At 55.7% G+C, this 17556-nt stretch overlaps 6 protein-coding genes across 6 annotated transcripts; 4 read left to right on the forward strand and 2 right to left on the reverse strand.

Moving 5' to 3' along the window:
- Positions 1 to 12: 12 nt before the first annotated feature.
- PHYSODRAFT_285444 (hypothetical protein) lies at positions 13 to 2116 on the reverse strand. The gene has a single exon (XM_009524959.1). The coding sequence runs from the start codon at positions 2050 to 2052 to the stop codon at positions 430 to 432; it is 1623 nt and encodes a 540-aa protein (XP_009523254.1). The 5' UTR covers positions 2053 to 2116; the 3' UTR covers positions 13 to 429.
- A 2800-nt stretch (positions 2117 to 4916) lies between these two features.
- On the reverse strand, positions 4917 to 6232 carry PHYSODRAFT_345496 (hypothetical protein; the record flags this gene model as incomplete). Its single annotated transcript, XM_009524960.1, has 2 exons — positions 4917 to 5428; positions 5514 to 6232. 2 exons carry the CDS (start codon positions 6230 to 6232, stop codon positions 4960 to 4962), a joined length of 1188 nt encoding a protein of 395 aa, XP_009523255.1. The 3' UTR covers positions 4917 to 4959.
- Positions 6233 to 6948: 716 nt separating this feature from the next.
- PHYSODRAFT_313173 (hypothetical protein) lies at positions 6949 to 8280 on the forward strand (the record flags this gene model as incomplete). Its single annotated transcript, XM_009524961.1, has 5 exons — positions 6949 to 6962; positions 7055 to 7080; positions 7153 to 7278; positions 7357 to 8066; positions 8137 to 8280. 5 exons carry the CDS (start codon positions 6949 to 6951, stop codon positions 8278 to 8280), a joined length of 1020 nt encoding a protein of 339 aa, XP_009523256.1.
- Positions 8281 to 11084: 2804 nt separating this feature from the next.
- PHYSODRAFT_495209 (hypothetical protein) lies at positions 11085 to 15557 on the forward strand (the record flags this gene model as incomplete). Its single annotated transcript, XM_009524962.1, has 2 exons — positions 11085 to 11429; positions 14604 to 15557. The coding sequence occupies 2 exons, from the start codon at positions 11085 to 11087 to the stop codon at positions 15555 to 15557; spliced, it is 1299 nt and encodes a 432-aa protein (XP_009523257.1).
- Positions 15558 to 15652: 95 nt separating this feature from the next.
- PHYSODRAFT_444984 (hypothetical protein) lies at positions 15653 to 16415 on the forward strand (the record flags this gene model as incomplete). The annotated part of the gene is made up of 4 exons (XM_009524963.1): positions 15653 to 15704; positions 15818 to 15922; positions 15998 to 16118; positions 16193 to 16415. Coding segments are annotated over 4 exons (501 nt in total), but the record flags the coding sequence as incomplete, so codon positions are not given.
- Positions 16416 to 16812: 397 nt separating this feature from the next.
- On the forward strand, positions 16813 to 17529 carry PHYSODRAFT_490894 (hypothetical protein; the record flags this gene model as incomplete). Its single annotated transcript, XM_009524964.1, has 2 exons — positions 16813 to 17003; positions 17085 to 17529. 2 exons carry the CDS (start codon positions 16813 to 16815, stop codon positions 17527 to 17529), a joined length of 636 nt encoding a protein of 211 aa, XP_009523259.1.
- Positions 17530 to 17556: the final 27 nt, after the last annotated feature.

Here is a 17556-nt window from a genome sequence, read left to right on the forward strand (position 1 = left end):
TGCTTTGTCAGCGAAGACACCTGCGACCGCTGACGTGCCGTCAAGCCCGTAGCCGCTCGAGTATTCGACTGCATCTCGCAGCTTCTTGCCGAGTACAAGTGCCAATTCGTCCTCCAGTTTGCTGTTTGGTTCGTGCTCGTTGTGCTGCTCTCTCCAGCAAAGCGCCTTCCAGTAGTGCGGTAGCTCCAGCGTATTGTCGCAAGTCTAGAGAAGCGTAAAGTGTAAACAGAGAGTGCGAGTGTCAGTGAAAGTTGCCACCGTCCACATAGTGCTGCTACACGAGACGTACATGAGCCTGTGGCAACATCTGAAGGCACTTTTCGTGCTCGGCTCCGGAGATGGCGGTGAACGGCATCTCAATCCGCAAGAACTGAACACGCGCGCACGAAGCATAAGAGCACACACACGCGGTTAGTCACAACATAAATATCACATGAAGTCCACTGCAGAACGTACCTCGGTGCCTGCCAGGGGCAACGTATCCACTCCAGTCACAAACTTGATGAATTTCCGCTTGAACGGCGGCTCAAAGCTGTTCACCGTTCGCCAGAACGCGGTCGCGAGCGGTTGACACCGAGTGAAGTCCGAGTCTGCGGCCACTCTGAACACTTCGTTGACCGCAAAATCATCGCCAGCTCCACCAACGCTGCCGCAGATGCTGTCCACCAGGTCTGCCTCTGAGATCCCAACTCGACTGAGCTGGTCGATGGCAATCACCCGAGTGAATCCGCGACGCACACAGTTCATTTGCCACCCGATCCCGGACGCTGGCCCGAACTTGTCCTCGAGCACTTTGGCGATGTACGCCTCGACGCTGAGGCTCTCGTCCGCCCCTTCAAACTTCAGGTACTCGGCGAAATCGGCGGGCTTCATGTCCTTTATCCCGGACAAAGACTTGAACAGCTGCGGATCGAATAGTTCAGTCTCCTCCAGCGTCACACAGTGGTGCGGGTTCAGCAGCAAGCGGAAGAAGAGCGGATGGATCCTCAACTGTATCGAGCTGAAGTGCGTCACGGCACTGGCAAAGAACCACCCGACGAAGGTCAAAACGTCGCGCGTCTCGCGTGAATGGACCGTGTTCTCGTTGAGCCAGTAGCTTTCGGAGCCTTGCACGTATTCGAACACGGCAGCATTTGGCGCCGAAACGCGCACTTGAGAGAGCGAGAGCGAATGCGTCGGCACGCCTCGGTCCATCAGGAAAGTGTCGTCCTCTACGACCTTATTGACAACGCGACAGATCGTTTCTCCTTCGCTGGTCTCCCATTCGAGCTGAAAACCAGGACACACGACGGCAGCGGCACCGGGGATTGTCACCGCATTCCCACTCGCGGTGATCTGGGTCGAGCTCGCCTCTGCTAACAGTTTGTTTGCCGGTACTTGCTTCCACTTTGACGCCAATTGTTTGCCCACCAGCACGAACCATTCCTTCAGGGGGCCCTTGCCTTCCCCTTCCTCTACCGTCACCCCCTCCACGAGTTTCTCGCCGAATGAACTCTTGAAGAAGGGGAAGAGCAAGAAGTTCGGGGTGGCCTTCTCGGACGCTAGATGCTGCTGCCAAACGTATTCCACGCTGGAATTCAGCACATCGTCTCGATCACAAATGACGGTGACTTTGGGGAAGACGGCAAAGTCGTCTTCGTCCTGCGAGTCCTGATTCGAGCGACTGCACAACTGCACCGCGAGGAGCAGCGTCTTGCACATGGGATCCAGCAAGACGTAGATTTGGTTCACCAGCAGCCCCATAGCTGTCAGGACGCTGCTGACAGGGTTCCAGTTATCGCCGAGCTCTTCTCGAGGGTGGGTGACCAGGTACGGGTAAAAGACTTTCACGAGACGGCTGAGGCCAGGCGAGACAGCAGGCCGCTCCTTAATCTGAACTGTGAAGGCATTGCCCTCCGACGCACTCAAAAAGACAAGCAGTGTAGAGGCAATCTTCAGATACTCCCACGCAGTGTCGTGATACTCCTGACGCACACTTTCGGCGACTTCGAGGACTTCGCTGATATCCATCTCAGACACGAGCGAGTTCTTTTGCTGGATCGAGCGCTGCATGGCGTCTGCCACAGTGGAGCACACATCGCCCACTACAGCGTGGCACTCGTCCACTAGATGCCTCGCTAGATCAAGCTCCTGTGCTACTTCGCTATTGAGAAGACTCGCCAGCGGTGACTCCGGCACGGCAAGTCCATACTGCTCTAGCATCGAGATGATAGAGCCCTCGATGCACTCGCTTATTGGCGAATGGCTTTGAAGAGCCTCGGTTAACGTTCGCGAATCGCACCAGGCCAGACTTGCGAGCGCATTCACCTCCGTAGGTCGATTTTCATCTTCCAGGAAGGTCCATCGTTTGAGCTCAGTCACCAATCGCTTCGATATCGTCTGCGGGTGTTCGGCCTCAGGAACAGCCTCCTCTCTCTCCGGTTCTATCACGTGCTTGCCCTGTTGCATCCCACGAATGGGTGGGACATTGCTATTCACCGTAGACGCGACCGCTTCTGTAGCAGAATCTGCAGTTGGTGACGCTGCGTCAGGCTCCAGTTCCTCATTTCCCTTTTCCTCGTTGGCATCGTCACCCTCATCATCGAAGCTGTTCTCGTAGTCCGATGGATTGTTCTCCTCCGTTCGACAACTGAGAGCTTTGTCGGGAGAAGCGGGTAGTTCAGTTGGTTCACTCGTGTCATCTTCTTTATTGTCCCCAGTAAGCGGGGCTTCGTCTCGAGTAGCAGGCTCTTGGGGTTCAGCGCGGACTGCTAATTCCACCGCATCCGAGGGTGCCGTATCAGCTTCTCGGTCTACTTCAGCATCTCCTGCTTCGCCATCAAAACTGTTGTCGTATTCTGAGTGGTTGTCACTCGCATTCGACCGCGATGAGCTCTGCTTGTTATGGTCGGGAGGATCACTCGAATTATTCATTGTTTCGGGATCGAGCGGTTCCGGTGATACCCCCTCTGCGAGAGAATTGTTGTCCGAGTGCTCTGCATCGCCGTCGTCACTAGCGACATCGGCCGTTTCGGGTAGCTCCGACACTGATTGCGGCGCATCTGGTTCAGAATTGCTACGATCGTTCCCGTCCATCGAGTCATCCTCGTAGTCGGACTGATTGTCGCCACCTTCGGCCTCCTCGTCCTGGAGCTCGGGGGTTTCTGTTCTTGGCTCACCTCCGTCCTTTGGCTTCAGCCTGTCGGGTGGGCTATCACCCGCAGCAGCACTCTTCGCAGAGGATGACCTACTGTCGCTGGCAGCCTCCTTTGCATTGTTCTCATCGCTGTTGTCATCGCCACCACTACTAGGCTTAGCCTGATTCCCATCGCCTTCTCGAGAAGAACTGTCGCGAATGAAGTCCAGGCTCTCGTCCAGCAAGTTAACGAGGTCTGCTGCGGATTCGTGGTCGTGATGCTCCGGCACTTGCCCTCTAGTCGAAATACGCCCTCCCGTTCCTATCCTGTCACTATGCGTGGCAGGATCATCGTTTCTATCCAGTCTACTAACGTTAGAAGCCCCACTCAACTTTGTTCCAGAGTCGACTCTTGTGTCGTTCACGTCGCCCTCAACGCGGCTAGAGTCGCGCATCCGACTGCTGAGCGCGAGGAGCTCCATCGGAGTCATGTCTTTCGCGAACTCGACCATCTCCATGATGATGGAGTGGGCAGCTAAGACGCGGCCCAGTTTCTGATTCGGCCTGACCAGGAGGGGGTTCAGCTTCCTGAAGCAGTCCAGGTTGACCCCTCTTGCCTGCAGCTCTGCTTCAGCAAAATCCAAATCGCTTACCATCTTCAAAAAGTAGTTTCGACCGCGCCACAAGAACGGAGGCGGGGTCCTGTAGGTAACGCAATGGCAAGTTAGTCAAGTCACAATAAAGAACGGTGAGCCAGCACTTAGCAGTACGTACTCCGCCTGAGCTCCAGCCTCTAGCATCCACTCAACCAGGGCTTCTACACACTGGATTCCGGCGACTTGTAAATCTGTGGCAAGCTGCTGCGCTAACTTCGTGGCTTCACGCGCGTTTGTCATTGCACCAGGAATCACCCCGTGGCGGCTAAGTGGCGTTGACGCGAGAGCCATTCCTCCCCTCGACCGCATCGGCTGCCGCCCAGCGCTGGTTGATGTCGGTGGCTCAGTTGGCCGAGACGGGAGAAACAAGGACTCTTGCACGGGAGTGCAGAGTATCAGCGCGCTCAACTGGTACAGCAGCGTCTCTCGAGCGTCGATCGCTTTCAACACCTTAAACCGCAGCTTCTCTTCCTTCGTGGCCTGTGCAGATTCCTGCTTAAACCATCAAATGCTGTTACAAGTCTGCCCCATCAAGACACAAACACGGAGGTGGTCCACTTACAGAAGGAGGCTTGGATAGAGCCCCCAGAGGCACCAACTTGCCGCTTGACGGCTTTTTCGGCTCCCGGAAGCGCTTCCCACCACGCTTACCTGGCAATAGCATCGTAAATGAGTATCAAAACTCTGATCAAACGCTGCGCTCTTCGCACCATATTGAGCACGCTCGTTGCGAATCTTGGACTCCTTCGTCAGCGGTGTTGGAGGGGTGCTGTACGTCGGAGAATGCGCTGGTGATGGCGCCTTATTGGATTTGGGCGGCGGGTCGACGGTGAAGCGGTCATTCCAGCCTTGCTCGCGGCGAGACAGCTCCTCTTCCGATAGCGTGACGAGATGGCGGTGGCCTCGCAGGGGGTGGTTCGGCTTGCGAGCGCCGATCTTCCTCGGGTGCCGCTGGTCGAGGAAGTTCTTCACGATTGATTCCCGCTTGGCAGTCGCCATGGCCCCGGCCGATTCCAGCAGTGGCGACGTCCAGCAGCGGTCGGTCCAAACACTTCAACGGAAATAGCTCGAGATGAAACTCCCCTATGCTCGTCAATCGACCACAGTCCCCATGCGCGCCCTTGCCGTGCGTGGGGACCAGGAGTACTGATCAAAACTGCGTTGCGTGTTAGTGGCGTTTTAATACCGCTAGTTGGCCCTCTTCTGCCGCTTGATGTCGGCTTTGACGGCCGTCTTGCACTCCGCTACTGCCTCCAGCTCCTTGTCGATCGCAGCGATCTGCGCCGGGTCGCTCACTTTGCCTCGCTCACGCCGCAGTTTGCGCCCCCGTTCCCGCAGCGACACCAGCAGCGAGAAGTCGGACGACGTGAAGGCCCCAGGAGAGTCGAGGGCGTCATCCATGGGCGCAGACACCTCGGACGTCTCGTGGAAGTTGGAGCCTCCGACGTAGAGACCGCCGGTGCACAGCAGCACGAGCCACAGGCCAGTGGCATGGTGCGCGCGGAAGGAAAGCAGGTGCATCTTGAGCGTCGACTTCCACTGCTTGACCACGCTGCCCTGCTGGTTCGAGCACGACTCGCACTGCGGGTAGAAGCGGAAGGCCGTCTTCCGGCCCAGCAGCCTCCGCAACAACTGCTCGTCCGCGCGCTTCGCCACCCTAGAGGCCATGAAGGTAACAAGCAGCACAGACAACAATACCAGCAACAGCAATGGTCAGAAGAGAAGAAAGAAGGCAGAGCGACTGCAACCAGATAGCCTCCGCTGATGCGGCGTACAGTTTGGGCGGCATGTGGTCGGCGTGGTAGCGCACGCCACGCTTGACGCCGCACGTGTGGCAGCCAAAGAGCCGGCCGAACTCCTGGATGACGCCCCTCTCCACGCTCGTGGCGTACTCGGCCGTGGCCGGCAGCGACGCCTTCTTGAGGTGGAACGCGCCCAGGTCGGCGAAGGGCGAGGGCGCCAGCGCACTGGTGCGGCCGCCCAGCAGCTTGAAGCAGAGCAGACCCATGACCGCGTACACGGGGGCGGGCGCGTGCGGGAGGTCCTCCCAGCGCTCGCGTGCCTTGCTGCAGAGCAGGCGCCAGGCCGTGGGCGGCTGCAGGTTCCGCGCGCCGAGCACGAGCCAGCTCCAGCCGCGCTGCTGCTGCTGCTCCTGCTGCTGGGCCAGCTCCTGGTAGACCTCCCGCGGGACGGAGGCGAAGTGCAGCGCCGCCACGGAGGACGCGCCCACGGCGGCGGCGCCCAGCGCCTGGGGCAGTAGGAAGCCGCTGGCCGAGCCCACGCGCAGCAGCTTCTGGGCCACTTGAGCCGCCGAGACGCCGCCCAGGAACAGCGCGCCGCCCGTGGCCGCGTCCAGCACGTGCGCCGTCAGCGCCTCGTACAGCGACACGGAGCGCTCGCTTGCGAAGTGCCGGCGCAGCCGCTGCGCAGCGTCATGGGCCCATGCCCTGGGGTCCTCCATGTATTTGCGGCGATTGAAGAAGAAAAAGTGGTCATTTACGCTAACTTGTAGGCATTTGAGGCAATTCGGAAGTTGAAGTGGGTGGAACATGGCTACATTTGTGACACAGGTTATTTTCACCCTCGTACTATTGAGATGAGCTCCTCAATGAGCTCTGCGCTGCCGGCTGCGGCCATGGAGGAGGGGGAGGAGGGGGCTGCGAACGCGGCTTTGAGGCGCAGGTCGCTGGCCTCGCAGATGGAGGAGATGGCCAGCGACGGCGCCTTCCTGCGCGCCATCGAGCACAAGAGTCCGCAGATAAACGTGTGCCGCACCATCCTGCGCAAGCCGACGGGGAAGCGGACGCTGGAAGACATCCACGTGGTGCGTTGCTGTGATAATTCTGTAGAGTGGATGATGGATGACAGCTGACTAAGAGCTTTCCACCAGCTGAAGTCGCTGTTTGCGTCGTCCAAGCTGCTCGACTTCTTCTCCAACCTCGACGCCTGTGCGTATTGGAGAGCACCTCATTGATATGCGGCTCTGGTGTTAACTTTTGCTTGCTACCCACTGGCTGTGACCTTTGCCTACTGCTAGTTAAGGTACACCTTGTTTATTGTCATTTCTACCTCGGTGAACCGCTTCTACTGAAGATCTGCGTTGTGTGTGCCATCCATTTCAGCTCGATCGACTCTACCAATCTCTCGAAATTGTCGCTTACACCGAGAAGGGGGCGTATGTCTTCCACGAGGTACGCACCGCCCTCGCTGCATTCCTGCCGTTTTAGCGCATACCGACCACGACTACGTATGATTATTTGACAAAGGGGGACGATGGGGATAGTTTTTACCTCGTTTACTCAGGTCGAGGTACGCACACTCTCGGCTGCCGAAGACCAGGCAACCTTCGTCTGAATTGTTATGACGCTGTTGTGGATGCAGTGGAAGTGGTCAAGAACGAGGTCGATACCCCGGCTCGCACCAACGGAACAATCCATTTAACCTTCCTGGGTCCAGGAGATACGTTCGGTGAGCGGGCGTTGTTATCCAACACCGACGTACGCGCAGGTAAGCCTCCCTTCCCTTCCTCGCATGCTCGATGCAGTTTTAGTCTTAGCTTTTTTTGTACCTTGCATTGCGCCGTAGCTTCCGTGATCGTTGCCAGTGCCCCGGCAGAACTGGTTTTCATCAACCGCGTCGTGTTCAGCGAGCTGCTCAAGGAATCGCACGATTCGAGCAACACTCACACACTCGAGATCACGAAGCGATTCCGTAGCAACAAGGACATTGTGCGCAACATCTTCATGCGGAGCTCCGCGCAGCGATCTGAAAAAGATCTGAAGTTCGCGGTCGAGTACCTGAAGAGCGTCAAATTCTTCTCACGATTCTCCTTTGAAGTCCGGAAGCAGTTGTGCAAGGTGATGCGGCTCATTAGTGCGGTCACCAACACGGTACTCTTCGCTGAGGGCCAAATCGGCCGACACTTCTACATCATCTTCACGGGTTGTGTCGACGTGTCCGTCCGGGTCAAAAACCGCTTCGAGGAGACGAAGGAGAGCGTTGTATCGCGCCTAGGCGAGGGCGAGTACTTCGGTGAGCTTGCGCTCTCTCAAGCGGATGGCGTTCGCCGTGCTACGGTTATGTGCACCGAGTTCTGTGAGCTGCTCGTGCTGGGCCGCGATGAGTACGAGCCACTGATCAAGAAGTACCAGAACGAATACCACGCGCAGTACGCGCAAATGCTCCGAAAGAACCCGTACTTCATAGGACCCGAGTGGGACGACAACACTATCGAAGGCATGTGCTCGGTCATGACCGAGAAGTACATTCCTTACAAAGGCGAGATCTGCAAACAGGTGGGTGGGTAGGTGGATGGTTGGAAGTAAATTACCTGAAGCGTTCATGCTGACGAAATGATGTTTTCAGGGATCGCGCGCCAGCGAGTTGTTCATCGTGACTCGGGGCGAGTGTCGAATCATCCACGAAGGCAAACACCCAATCACGAATGCGCGCCAGGTCTACGAGCTCGGAAGATATGGCCCAAACTCGGTCCTGGGCTGCGCAGAGTAAGGATTGTGTACCCCCCCCCCCCCCTTCAAGCTTCAGAACTGACTGAAGTCGTTGTGCTCAGGGCATCGGCAGGGAAATTTAACGACATTTTCATCCGTGAATACTCCATCTTAGCTGAGTCGCCGATGAAAATCCTTGTGTTGTCGCGGTTTGATATATTCCACCTAATGTCAGCTGAGGCTCGAGCAAGTCTGCAGCGGTCCTCGAATGGATACATTCGCGAATCCGTCCAAAGCCGAGCACTCAAATCGGTAGCGTGGGAAAAGTACAAGAAGGAGTTCATTGGCAGCGTCATGGCTGAGACCCACCATCAGCCGTTTGGATTGTTAGGTGGGCGCTCCGACAAAAGTGCGATCTCTTCTCATCACACTGCTGCGCTGGGGAGATCCCAATCTGCACCACTGCTGCCGCTTGACGGAGCTCGCACATTGGTTGACCCGGGCTCTCTGATGCTTGAGCGCCGTCGGGGAGTAACCAAACTCGCGGCATCTGGTGCGGTGCGCCAGGTGAATGGAAATTTCAGCAACGAGCCTCAGCCGAACAACCGCAACAACGCATTGAAGAGTGGTGAAAGTGATGACCAAGCCGTCTCCGCTGAAGCTGGATCCGCAAAAAGCCGAAGCTTGTCGCTCCCTCAAGACAACAGAGATTTAGTGGATCTGCACGCAAAGGTGAGTCGCTCGGCTTCTGGATCCTCGCTGCTGCAGAGAAGATCGTCAACAACGACAGTACTCGCGTTCAAAGTCCAGCAGAACGGACATCGGACGAAGTTGCCCCCTGTGGCCCAGGACGACTCCACGCCCACCATGCAGACGCCGCTGCTTGCCCTCGCTGGCTCTGGCAGCAGTAAGTCACTACACCGTCGTGCAAACGCTGCGGGGGACGTCAATTCCACTGAGAAGAGCTCTCGCGTGTTGCTTCCGGTGGTGTCTCCGATCAAAGAAGCAGCAAACGAGGAGACATCGGGTGCCAAGCAGTTCCGTAGTGACCTGCGTCGTTGCGGCCGCATTCGAGCGGAGAAAACCGACAACACCCTCACCGCCCCCAAGAACGGTCTAGCCGGAGCGTCGACCAGTGCTACAGCAACTGCAGCCACGATATGGGACCCCGTCCACGGTGTGTGCCAGCCTTTCGCTGTGCTGGGTTTCATGAAAGAGCAGACCCTTCGACCCGCGCCTAGGGGGATCTCCTTGTCTCTTTCGTCTGCAAAGCTGTCCAAGTCGGCCAAATCTGCGGCCGATCAACTCCGGAAGGCTGCCGCCGCCGCAGTGAGCGTTACAGGGCACATGGAGTTCACGCGCTTCCGCGTGTTCGGCAAGTTCCGGGACATCGACGACGCGCTCAACCTTTTCCGCCAAATCTGTGCCGTCGAGAAGACTGCGGGTCTGGCCGAGGGTCACGACTGCAGCCGCTTTGCTATCTACAAGGAGGATGAAATGACGATGGCGCTGGAAAACTTCCCCAGTGACGCTGGAGACGCTGCAGGGGCCTATACCGCCCAGTTCAGCGCTGCAGACCTGCCGCAGGCTACGGGTCAGAGGTTTGCCTGCGTCAGCGTCTCTCTTCAGCCCCCTGGGGCCACCTGCATTGAATCCATAGTGGTGCATGTCTACCAGTGCTTCCCTACACCTCAGAGCGCTGTGAGGTTTGCACGGCAAGTCGCGTCCACACTTTTGGCCCCGAGTACCCTGAGTATTGTACCCTTGTTCGAATGGATCGCACTGTCGGAGCTCGAGCGATTTGATGCGCGTAACAACGACCTAGAGCAGGAGCTGGAGCTCGCTATGCGGAGCGGCGGGCGCGAGAGCACATGGAAGGCAAGGAAGGAGGCCATCAAGAAAGGGGCCCACCATCAGCACAGGGTAAAATCACCTCCATCGACCAGTAATTCGTAGTTTATCGTATTCAAACTACCGTAGCATTCGCTTGCTCTAGGGCGACTTTTGTTCTGCGAGATTCGCGCAATCCATCTCGAACGTCTGGCGTCGCACCTGCGTCATAAAACTCTCCGTCACTTGCATCGATCTTATTGAGCACTTGAGAAGCCTAATGGCCCAACGTTCAGTTATCAACTCATACTTCGAAGTACAGAGTGATAATGAAGACCATGAAACTTGGATACCGAGTTTACGGGTTAGTGAAGCGTCGTATGCGTGAAGTGCAGTGTATTACTTTTCCAAGGCGTTCTCGCGGTGTGCGGTGTACGCTCTATTGAGCAGTGAATCATGAATCGTAAGAAATACTTAAACGTTTGTTCGGAGTTGACGGTAGGGTGTTTCGTAAGCACTCCTTTTGTCACAAAGGCACCTGTTGGACGTCAGTTGGTTACCGACCAAGAAGCCGTAAGCACCACAATGAAAGTCTCTAGTGAGCACTAAGTGTATTGCACGTATCAATAAGCACTTCCTTGTAATGAAAGCTTAAAACCCGGAAGAGAATCGCACTGCATGAATCTCATTTTAATACTTATTGAGTAATTGAATTTTTCGTTGTAGTCCGACGGACAGTTGTAAACTTATAGTTTCAAGTGCTGATAATGGCACATCTCAACAACTTCCGATAATACTTTTCAAAAGTTTTATTGAGTGGATAATTTATCGAGGAAATCTTGAGGCAACCCGAATCTCCCGCTCTCCTCCGCGTTCCCAGGATCTGCGCGCAAGCAGTGGCCCCTAACCAGTACATATTCATGTAGTTGCTGGCGTCGCTACTTCATTCCTCATTTTTCTCCCGGCAGCGTAACTCGCATCAAGAAGAAAATGCTGAATTTCAAGACCCTGGCTAACGCAGCGCTACTCGTCATGATGGGTGGATCAAGTTGCCTTACAGTGACAACGGGGCTTACGTCGGCAGTGACGTCGGATCCAGCGTCGGCCCGATACACGTTATCAGCTTTCGCTACTGGTGACTGGGGCGCGACGCCGTACAAGGGCTCGTGCTGTGGAAGCACGTACAACAACTACGATCTCAACGCCCAAGAAGTCGTCGCGACTCTGATGAACATCGAAGCTGGAACTTCCGTCAAGCCCAAGGCCATCCTCGGTCATGGCGACAGTTTGTACTGGACTGGCATCAACAGTGAATTGTCCCGTGACGGCCGCTTCGCTGAGTCGTTCGAGGCCAAGTACGACGGAGACAACATCAAGACTGTTCCCTGGGTGAACGTCATGGGCAACCACGACTACGGCGGCTCCGACTACTAAAGGAGGTCAGAAAAGGAAGACCACTGAGAAGAGTCGACAGCGCCGGAGACTCGAGTCCTTTGAGGAAGGTATATTTGAGAATGAGAACACACTTGGAGCAGAGGCTCCGTACGAACATGGATAGGGGAATTCCCCTTGGAGACGTGGGGCTAGATCTCTAACCTAGCTACACTTGTTGCTTGTCCTACTGCTGGACAGAATGAGCACTCGCAATGACACATATCACCTCATTGGTAACATATCACCGCTGAGTAATGCTTGCAAGGTTTTCCTACTTGCAACAACTACATCTGCAGCAGCGGGGACAAGCTGGTCAAGTGCAACAGCACGGAGGAGCTGTTCCAGGGCCTTGATAGCAAACTCAAGTGGCAGACGGAGTTTCGAAGCCGCAACGACAACCGCTGGCACATGGATGACCGCTTCTACGTCTACCGTATCGAGGACCCCACGACCGGAGTGAGCATCGACATCTTTAACGTCGACACGAACGATGCCGACGTTCATGGTGCCAGCCTCGTTTGCTGCCAGTGCTACAGCTACGCCGGCACTGACAGCGGCGGGTGCAACCACGTCGTTCGTGAAGACAAGTACTGCTTCGGCGGTCAATTAGATCTGTTTGACAGCTGTATGGCCAGGTTCTCGCAATGGGGCGCCGAATCTCGCGCTCAGTTGGCGGAGAAGGTGAAGCAGTCGACTGCGACTTGGAAGATCGTCAACAGCCATTTCAGCCCCTACGACCACTACTTCGAGCCGGGGATGAACAAGTGGTTTGACGTGCTGAGGAACTCGGGCGTTCGCGTTTTCCTGCATGGCCACACGCACGCAGAGAAGCACGACTACTCGGCGTCGCTGGGCGTCCAATTCATCGAGAACGGCGCCGGTGGCGGCAGACAAAAGGGTCCCGCGAGTGTCATTCAGCCCTACGCAGCCAAGTACGTTAAGAATGAGTGGGCGTACACGGCCGACGAGTACGGATTCTTCTCGCTGCAGGCGTCCAAGGACTGGCTGAAGCTGCAGTACCACACGGCGGACACCAAGTGGAACTTCGCGGAAACCTACGCGGACACGACGATCGGCGGCGTGGCGACCAAGCACTGCTGGTACGTCCCGGCGGACGGCTCCGAGGGGAAAGCGTGTTAGAGAAGAAGGCATACTGCCATCGCCAACGGTAAAAGTTTTTGGAGTGCTTTTTACACGTCTCTTTCAATTCTTACCTTCTGCGTGCCGGGTTCGCACTTGCGTTGATAATTAAACTCAATCGAGGAATCTGGTCGAAGCTACAAGCTGAATTTGAATTGAAGCGTCTTCGCGAAAACTGATTTTGCCTTTTTTGCGAATTTTTGTTGCCCTTGCTTACTCTGCTAAGAACTGTGGCATGGGTGGGTGGGTGTTGCTCATCAACTGGACGCCCATACGCTGCTGTTGGTACGGCGATCACAAATATTTTTTACTCTTACGAGCTACTGTAGCTGCCTCGACGAAACCTGTCTCCGACCACCAAAAGTCGAATAATCTGAGTGAAGCTTTGCCGTTGCGCGTTTTGTACGGACGTCTGCGTTGTCCTTCAAATACATTACTTCGAGGTACATGTCTAACGTAAGGAGAAGATTATATATAATAATAATAATACTTCAGTAATAGTTTATTTTATCGTTTTTGCTCTAGTGACGGCGATTTCCGTACTGCTGTCTCAGTTGGTCATACATGAAAAGCTGCCCACGCACTGCTACAATGACACACCATCGTCTGCCGCTACCCAACTGCCGGCAACTGTCGTTTCTCCATCATCAAAAGTGGCGGTTGCGGTGTCCACAGCAGTGAAACGCACAGTAAGGATGATACATGCTGTACTTCGAAGTACATACTAATAAGTCATCCGCTTACGGTCCGTTGAGTCGTAATGTAACATTAGATGCGCTTACGCAGCGTAAGCGCATCTAGTCTTTGTCACGTGCAGTGCTATTATGCAGCACATTGAGCGCTGAGCATGATTGATAACTACCGGTAGATCGGTGAGCATCGATCAATCCGTATCTGATGATACCAGCATATATGTAACCATTTTTGTCGTGACGACCGAGAAAAGCCCAGCGGCCTTCAATAGCTCAAGCGAACAGTAATAAGGTTCCTTCTGTAGTATGTTCACGGTTTGGAGTTTCGTAAGCAGGCCGCCCAAGCAAAATAATACTCTATGTCACAAAGACACATGCTGCACATAGCATATACTGTACTGCTTACGGTTCAAGCAACCGCAAGCACCACAACAACTCGCTGTCACGCTCTCGGTTTTCGATCTTTGTCATGAAAAACTGGTGCAATGTACGGACGTACAAACGTCGACATACTTAAAAAAAGACATCCAATGGGGTTTCGTCTGCGTCGTTGTGCTGGTGTACATGTCCAGTATTTACCAAATAGAATCTTCAGCTCAATGTGCTTCGTTCTGTTGTTCTTGTGATTAATTCAAATTCGACTTCAGTGAGTTACAAAATTCTATGACAATGCTGAATAATTAGGCTCAAGGAAACTCGCATTACAGGTATTATCCTCGAGGCAACCCGAATCTTCCGGCTCTTCCTCCGCGTTCCCAGGATCTGCACCGCATGCCTCAACCAAAAGAGATACATCGCCGCCGCCCACTCCGCGACTTGACCCCGTGCTCGTCGCGGTTGTCTTCATTCTTCATTTCACTGAGAAAAGCGCAACGCGAGTTCCTGCTTAGTCCAACTTCCACGAGGGAATGCTGCATTTCAAGACTGCAGCCAGCGCCGCGGCGCTCCTCGTCGTGATGGGGGGATCGAGTTGCCTCTCCGCGAAAGTAGGTGTCACGGCGTCGAATCCGGTGACTGCAAAGTACACGCTGTCCGCTTTTGCCATTGGTGACTGGGGCGCGACGCCATACAAGGTCTCGTGCTGCGGCAGCACGTACAACAACTACGACCTCAACGCCCAAGAAGTCGTGGCGACCTTGATGAACATGGAAGCCGGAAAGTCGTTGAAGCCTAAGGCCATCCTCGGCCACGGAGACAACTTGTACTAGACGGGTGTTAACAGCCTCGCCTCTCGCGACGGTCGCTTTGCTGAGTCGTACGAGGCCAAGTACGACGGAGACAACATAAGACGATTCCCTGGTTCAACGTTATGGGCAACCACGACTACGGCGGCTCCGACTACATCTGCAGCAGCGGGGACAAGCTGGTCAAGTGCAACAGCACGGCGGAGCAGTACCAGGGCCTTGATAGCAAACTCAAGTGGCAGACGGAGTTTCGAAGCCGCAACGACAACCGCTGGCACATGGATGACCGCTTCTACGTCTACCGTATCGAGGACCCCACGACCGGAGTGAGCATCGACATCTTTAACGTCGACACGAACGATGCCGACGTTCATGGTGCCAGCCTCGTTTGCTGCCAGTGCTACAGCTACGCCGGCACTGACAGCGGCGGGTGCAACCACGTCGTTCGTGAAGACAAGTACTGCTTCGGCGGTCAATTAGATCTGTTTGACAGCTGTATGGCCAGGTTCTCGCAATGGGGCGCCGAATCTCGCGCTCAGTTGGCGGAGAAGGTGAAGCAGTCGACTGCGACTTGGAAGATCGTCAACAGCCATTTCAGCCCCTACGACCACTACTTCGAGCCGGGGATGAACAAGTGGTTTGACGTGCTGAGGAACTCGGGCGTTCGCGTTTTCCTGCATGGCCACACGCACGCAGAGAAGCACGACTACTCGGCGTCGCTGGGCGTCCAATTCATCGAGAACGGCGCCGGTGGCGGCAGACAAAAGGGTCCCGCGAGTGTCATTCAGCCCTACGCAGCCAAGTACGTTAAGAATGAGTGGGCGTACACGGCCGACGAGTACGGATTCTTCTCGCTGCAGGCGTCCAAGGACTGGCTGAAGCTGCAGTACCACACGGCGGACACCAAGTGGAACTTCGCGGAAACCTACGCGGACACGACGATCGGCGGCGTGGCGACCAAGCACTGCTGGTACGTCCCGGCGGACGGCTCCGAGGGCAAGGCGTGCTGGACAGAATGGGAAATAGCCCCTCAAACTTTGAGGTTAAAGCGCAATTGAAGTTAACCCCAGTGGAAATATTCGATCAGCCAATCGCAACATTCGCGACAGAATCACATTCCCTTCCGATTCCTCGGACGATGGCTCCCCGTACGGCTGTGACGCTCAACATCTACGACCTGGTGGAGGCCAACGAGTACATGGCGCGTACGTGGCGTTCCCGTTGTTGCACCGCTGGCATTGGCATGCATGATGCCGCACTGGCTGCTGCGAGCTCTAATCTCTAGCATTCTAATGAATTATCCGGTTGCGTTTGGCAGCGCTGGGGCTCGGCATCTTCCACAGCGGCGTCGAGATCGCCGGCCAAGAGTTTTCGTACGCGAGTGGCGCCGGCGTCTTCTCCTCGAGCCCCCGACAAGCGCCCGGTGGGAGCATCACCGTCCTGTTCTACCCCTGGCTGGTAGAGGGTCTCTCTGACTGCTGCTGCTGCTGCTGAACAGGGGCCAAGTTCCGGGAGTCGGTGGACATGGGCTTCTTCGAGGGAAGCTTCCAGGAGGCCCATCGACTGGCCTACTCGCTGAGCTCGGACTTCGAGGGAGGCGCCTACAACCTGTTCACCAAGTACGGAAGTGCTTTTGGTCTGTCGATCTACATTCTACCAAAGTGTGACACAGTTGACCCCTTTGCCGCTGCAGGAATTGCAACACGTACGCGGACGCGCTCTGCCAGCTGCTGCTGGGCAAAGCCATCCCGTCCTACGTGAACCGCGCGGCCTACTTGGGCTCGTTCCTCAGCTGCCTCATGCCCGCGGACATGACGGACCAGGCGCCGGTGGGCGACCCTAACGCGCCTTCGCGTCCGACGAGCGGCGCCCCACGTCGCTCTGATTTCGTCTACACTCCATTTGCCGGTGCGTTGCCTTGCGCTGCCCCGTTGGTTTCCCCGTTGGTTTCTGTGCTGGTTAGAGGGCGAGTAAGGCTGAGAGAGAGAGTGTGTTTGTCTGCATGCAGGCTCTGGCCAAAGCGTCGGCGGCACCGCGGACTCCTCATCGTCCACGGAGTCGTCAACGCTAGCCGACCGCCGCGAGAAAGTTCGTCTGGCAGCTTTGCGGCGAATGGGCGAGCAAGGACAGTAGAGGCTCGCGCGGTTGTACAGTGCATTCCTAGTGAGCCACCTGCAGGCGCAGATTGCTGCTAAATATGAATATCTTCTTGAGCAGAGTCAATAATGGAGTCCCATTAAGGCGAGTCCCATTAAGGAGGGGTTTCAGACTTTACTCAGCCGTATACGGAACTGTCGTGTGGCGGTCGCAGGCATGGGGAAGGCGCCGTCGCCGAGTAAGAAGGGCAGCGGCCACATCGGAAGTCGAGCGTTGAGCGCCACGCGCTCCGATAGCGGATCTGCTGCGTTCGACGATGCGGACGGCGGGGTCACCTCTGCTCCCCCTCGAGTGGAGAGCACAATTGTGAGCCGGGAGACAGCTACACACCTGGCGTTTGCTAAAAGGTGAGCAGGCGACCATTTCCTATACACGATTGTGAATTGGCCTTAATAACTGGTAGACTGTCTGTCTGCCTTGGTCTGTAGCCGGAAAGAAGACTTCGTGTATGCACCGACTAGCCACTACTTCCACATTTTAAATGAGCATTGCCAATGGGACCACGAGGTGCGATCAGCTCTACTAGTGGTCGTTGGACAGCCTGGGAATGGCAAGTCTGCTTTGCTGGCGAACTGGGCGGAAGAGCGACGTCGTTCAGTAAAAGGAGAGCGTGAGCTCATCTACGAGCACTACTGTGGGTGCTCCTACGATAGCGTCAAGCTGTCACTGTTTCTGTTTCGGTTTATGAACCAGCTGAAGATTTCGTACAGTTTACGAGACTTTGAGCTCCCCCGCGAGCACGAGGAGGAAAAGTTAAAGTTCTCTTTCAGTCGGTGTTTGGAAGCCGCAGTAGGAAAAGGAGAGCACACGACAGGGCCTGCATCAAAGCGGAAACGGTACGGTTTGATGCTCTCTCTCTCTCTCTCTGCGTGATCCTCGCCCACATCGTTGACATGAACG

This window comes from Phytophthora sojae (genome assembly GCF_000149755.1).
Source record: "Phytophthora sojae unplaced genomic scaffold PHYSOscaffold_3, whole genome shotgun sequence".
NCBI lineage: Eukaryota > Oomycota > Peronosporomycetes > Peronosporales > Peronosporaceae > Phytophthora > Phytophthora sojae.

What these genes read in the sequence shown, in the direction of transcription:
- PHYSODRAFT_285444 (XM_009524959.1), bottom strand. Translation starts at nt 2,052, where the DNA reads ATGCAGCGCTCGATCCAGCAAAAGAACTCGCTCGTGTCTGAGATGGAT.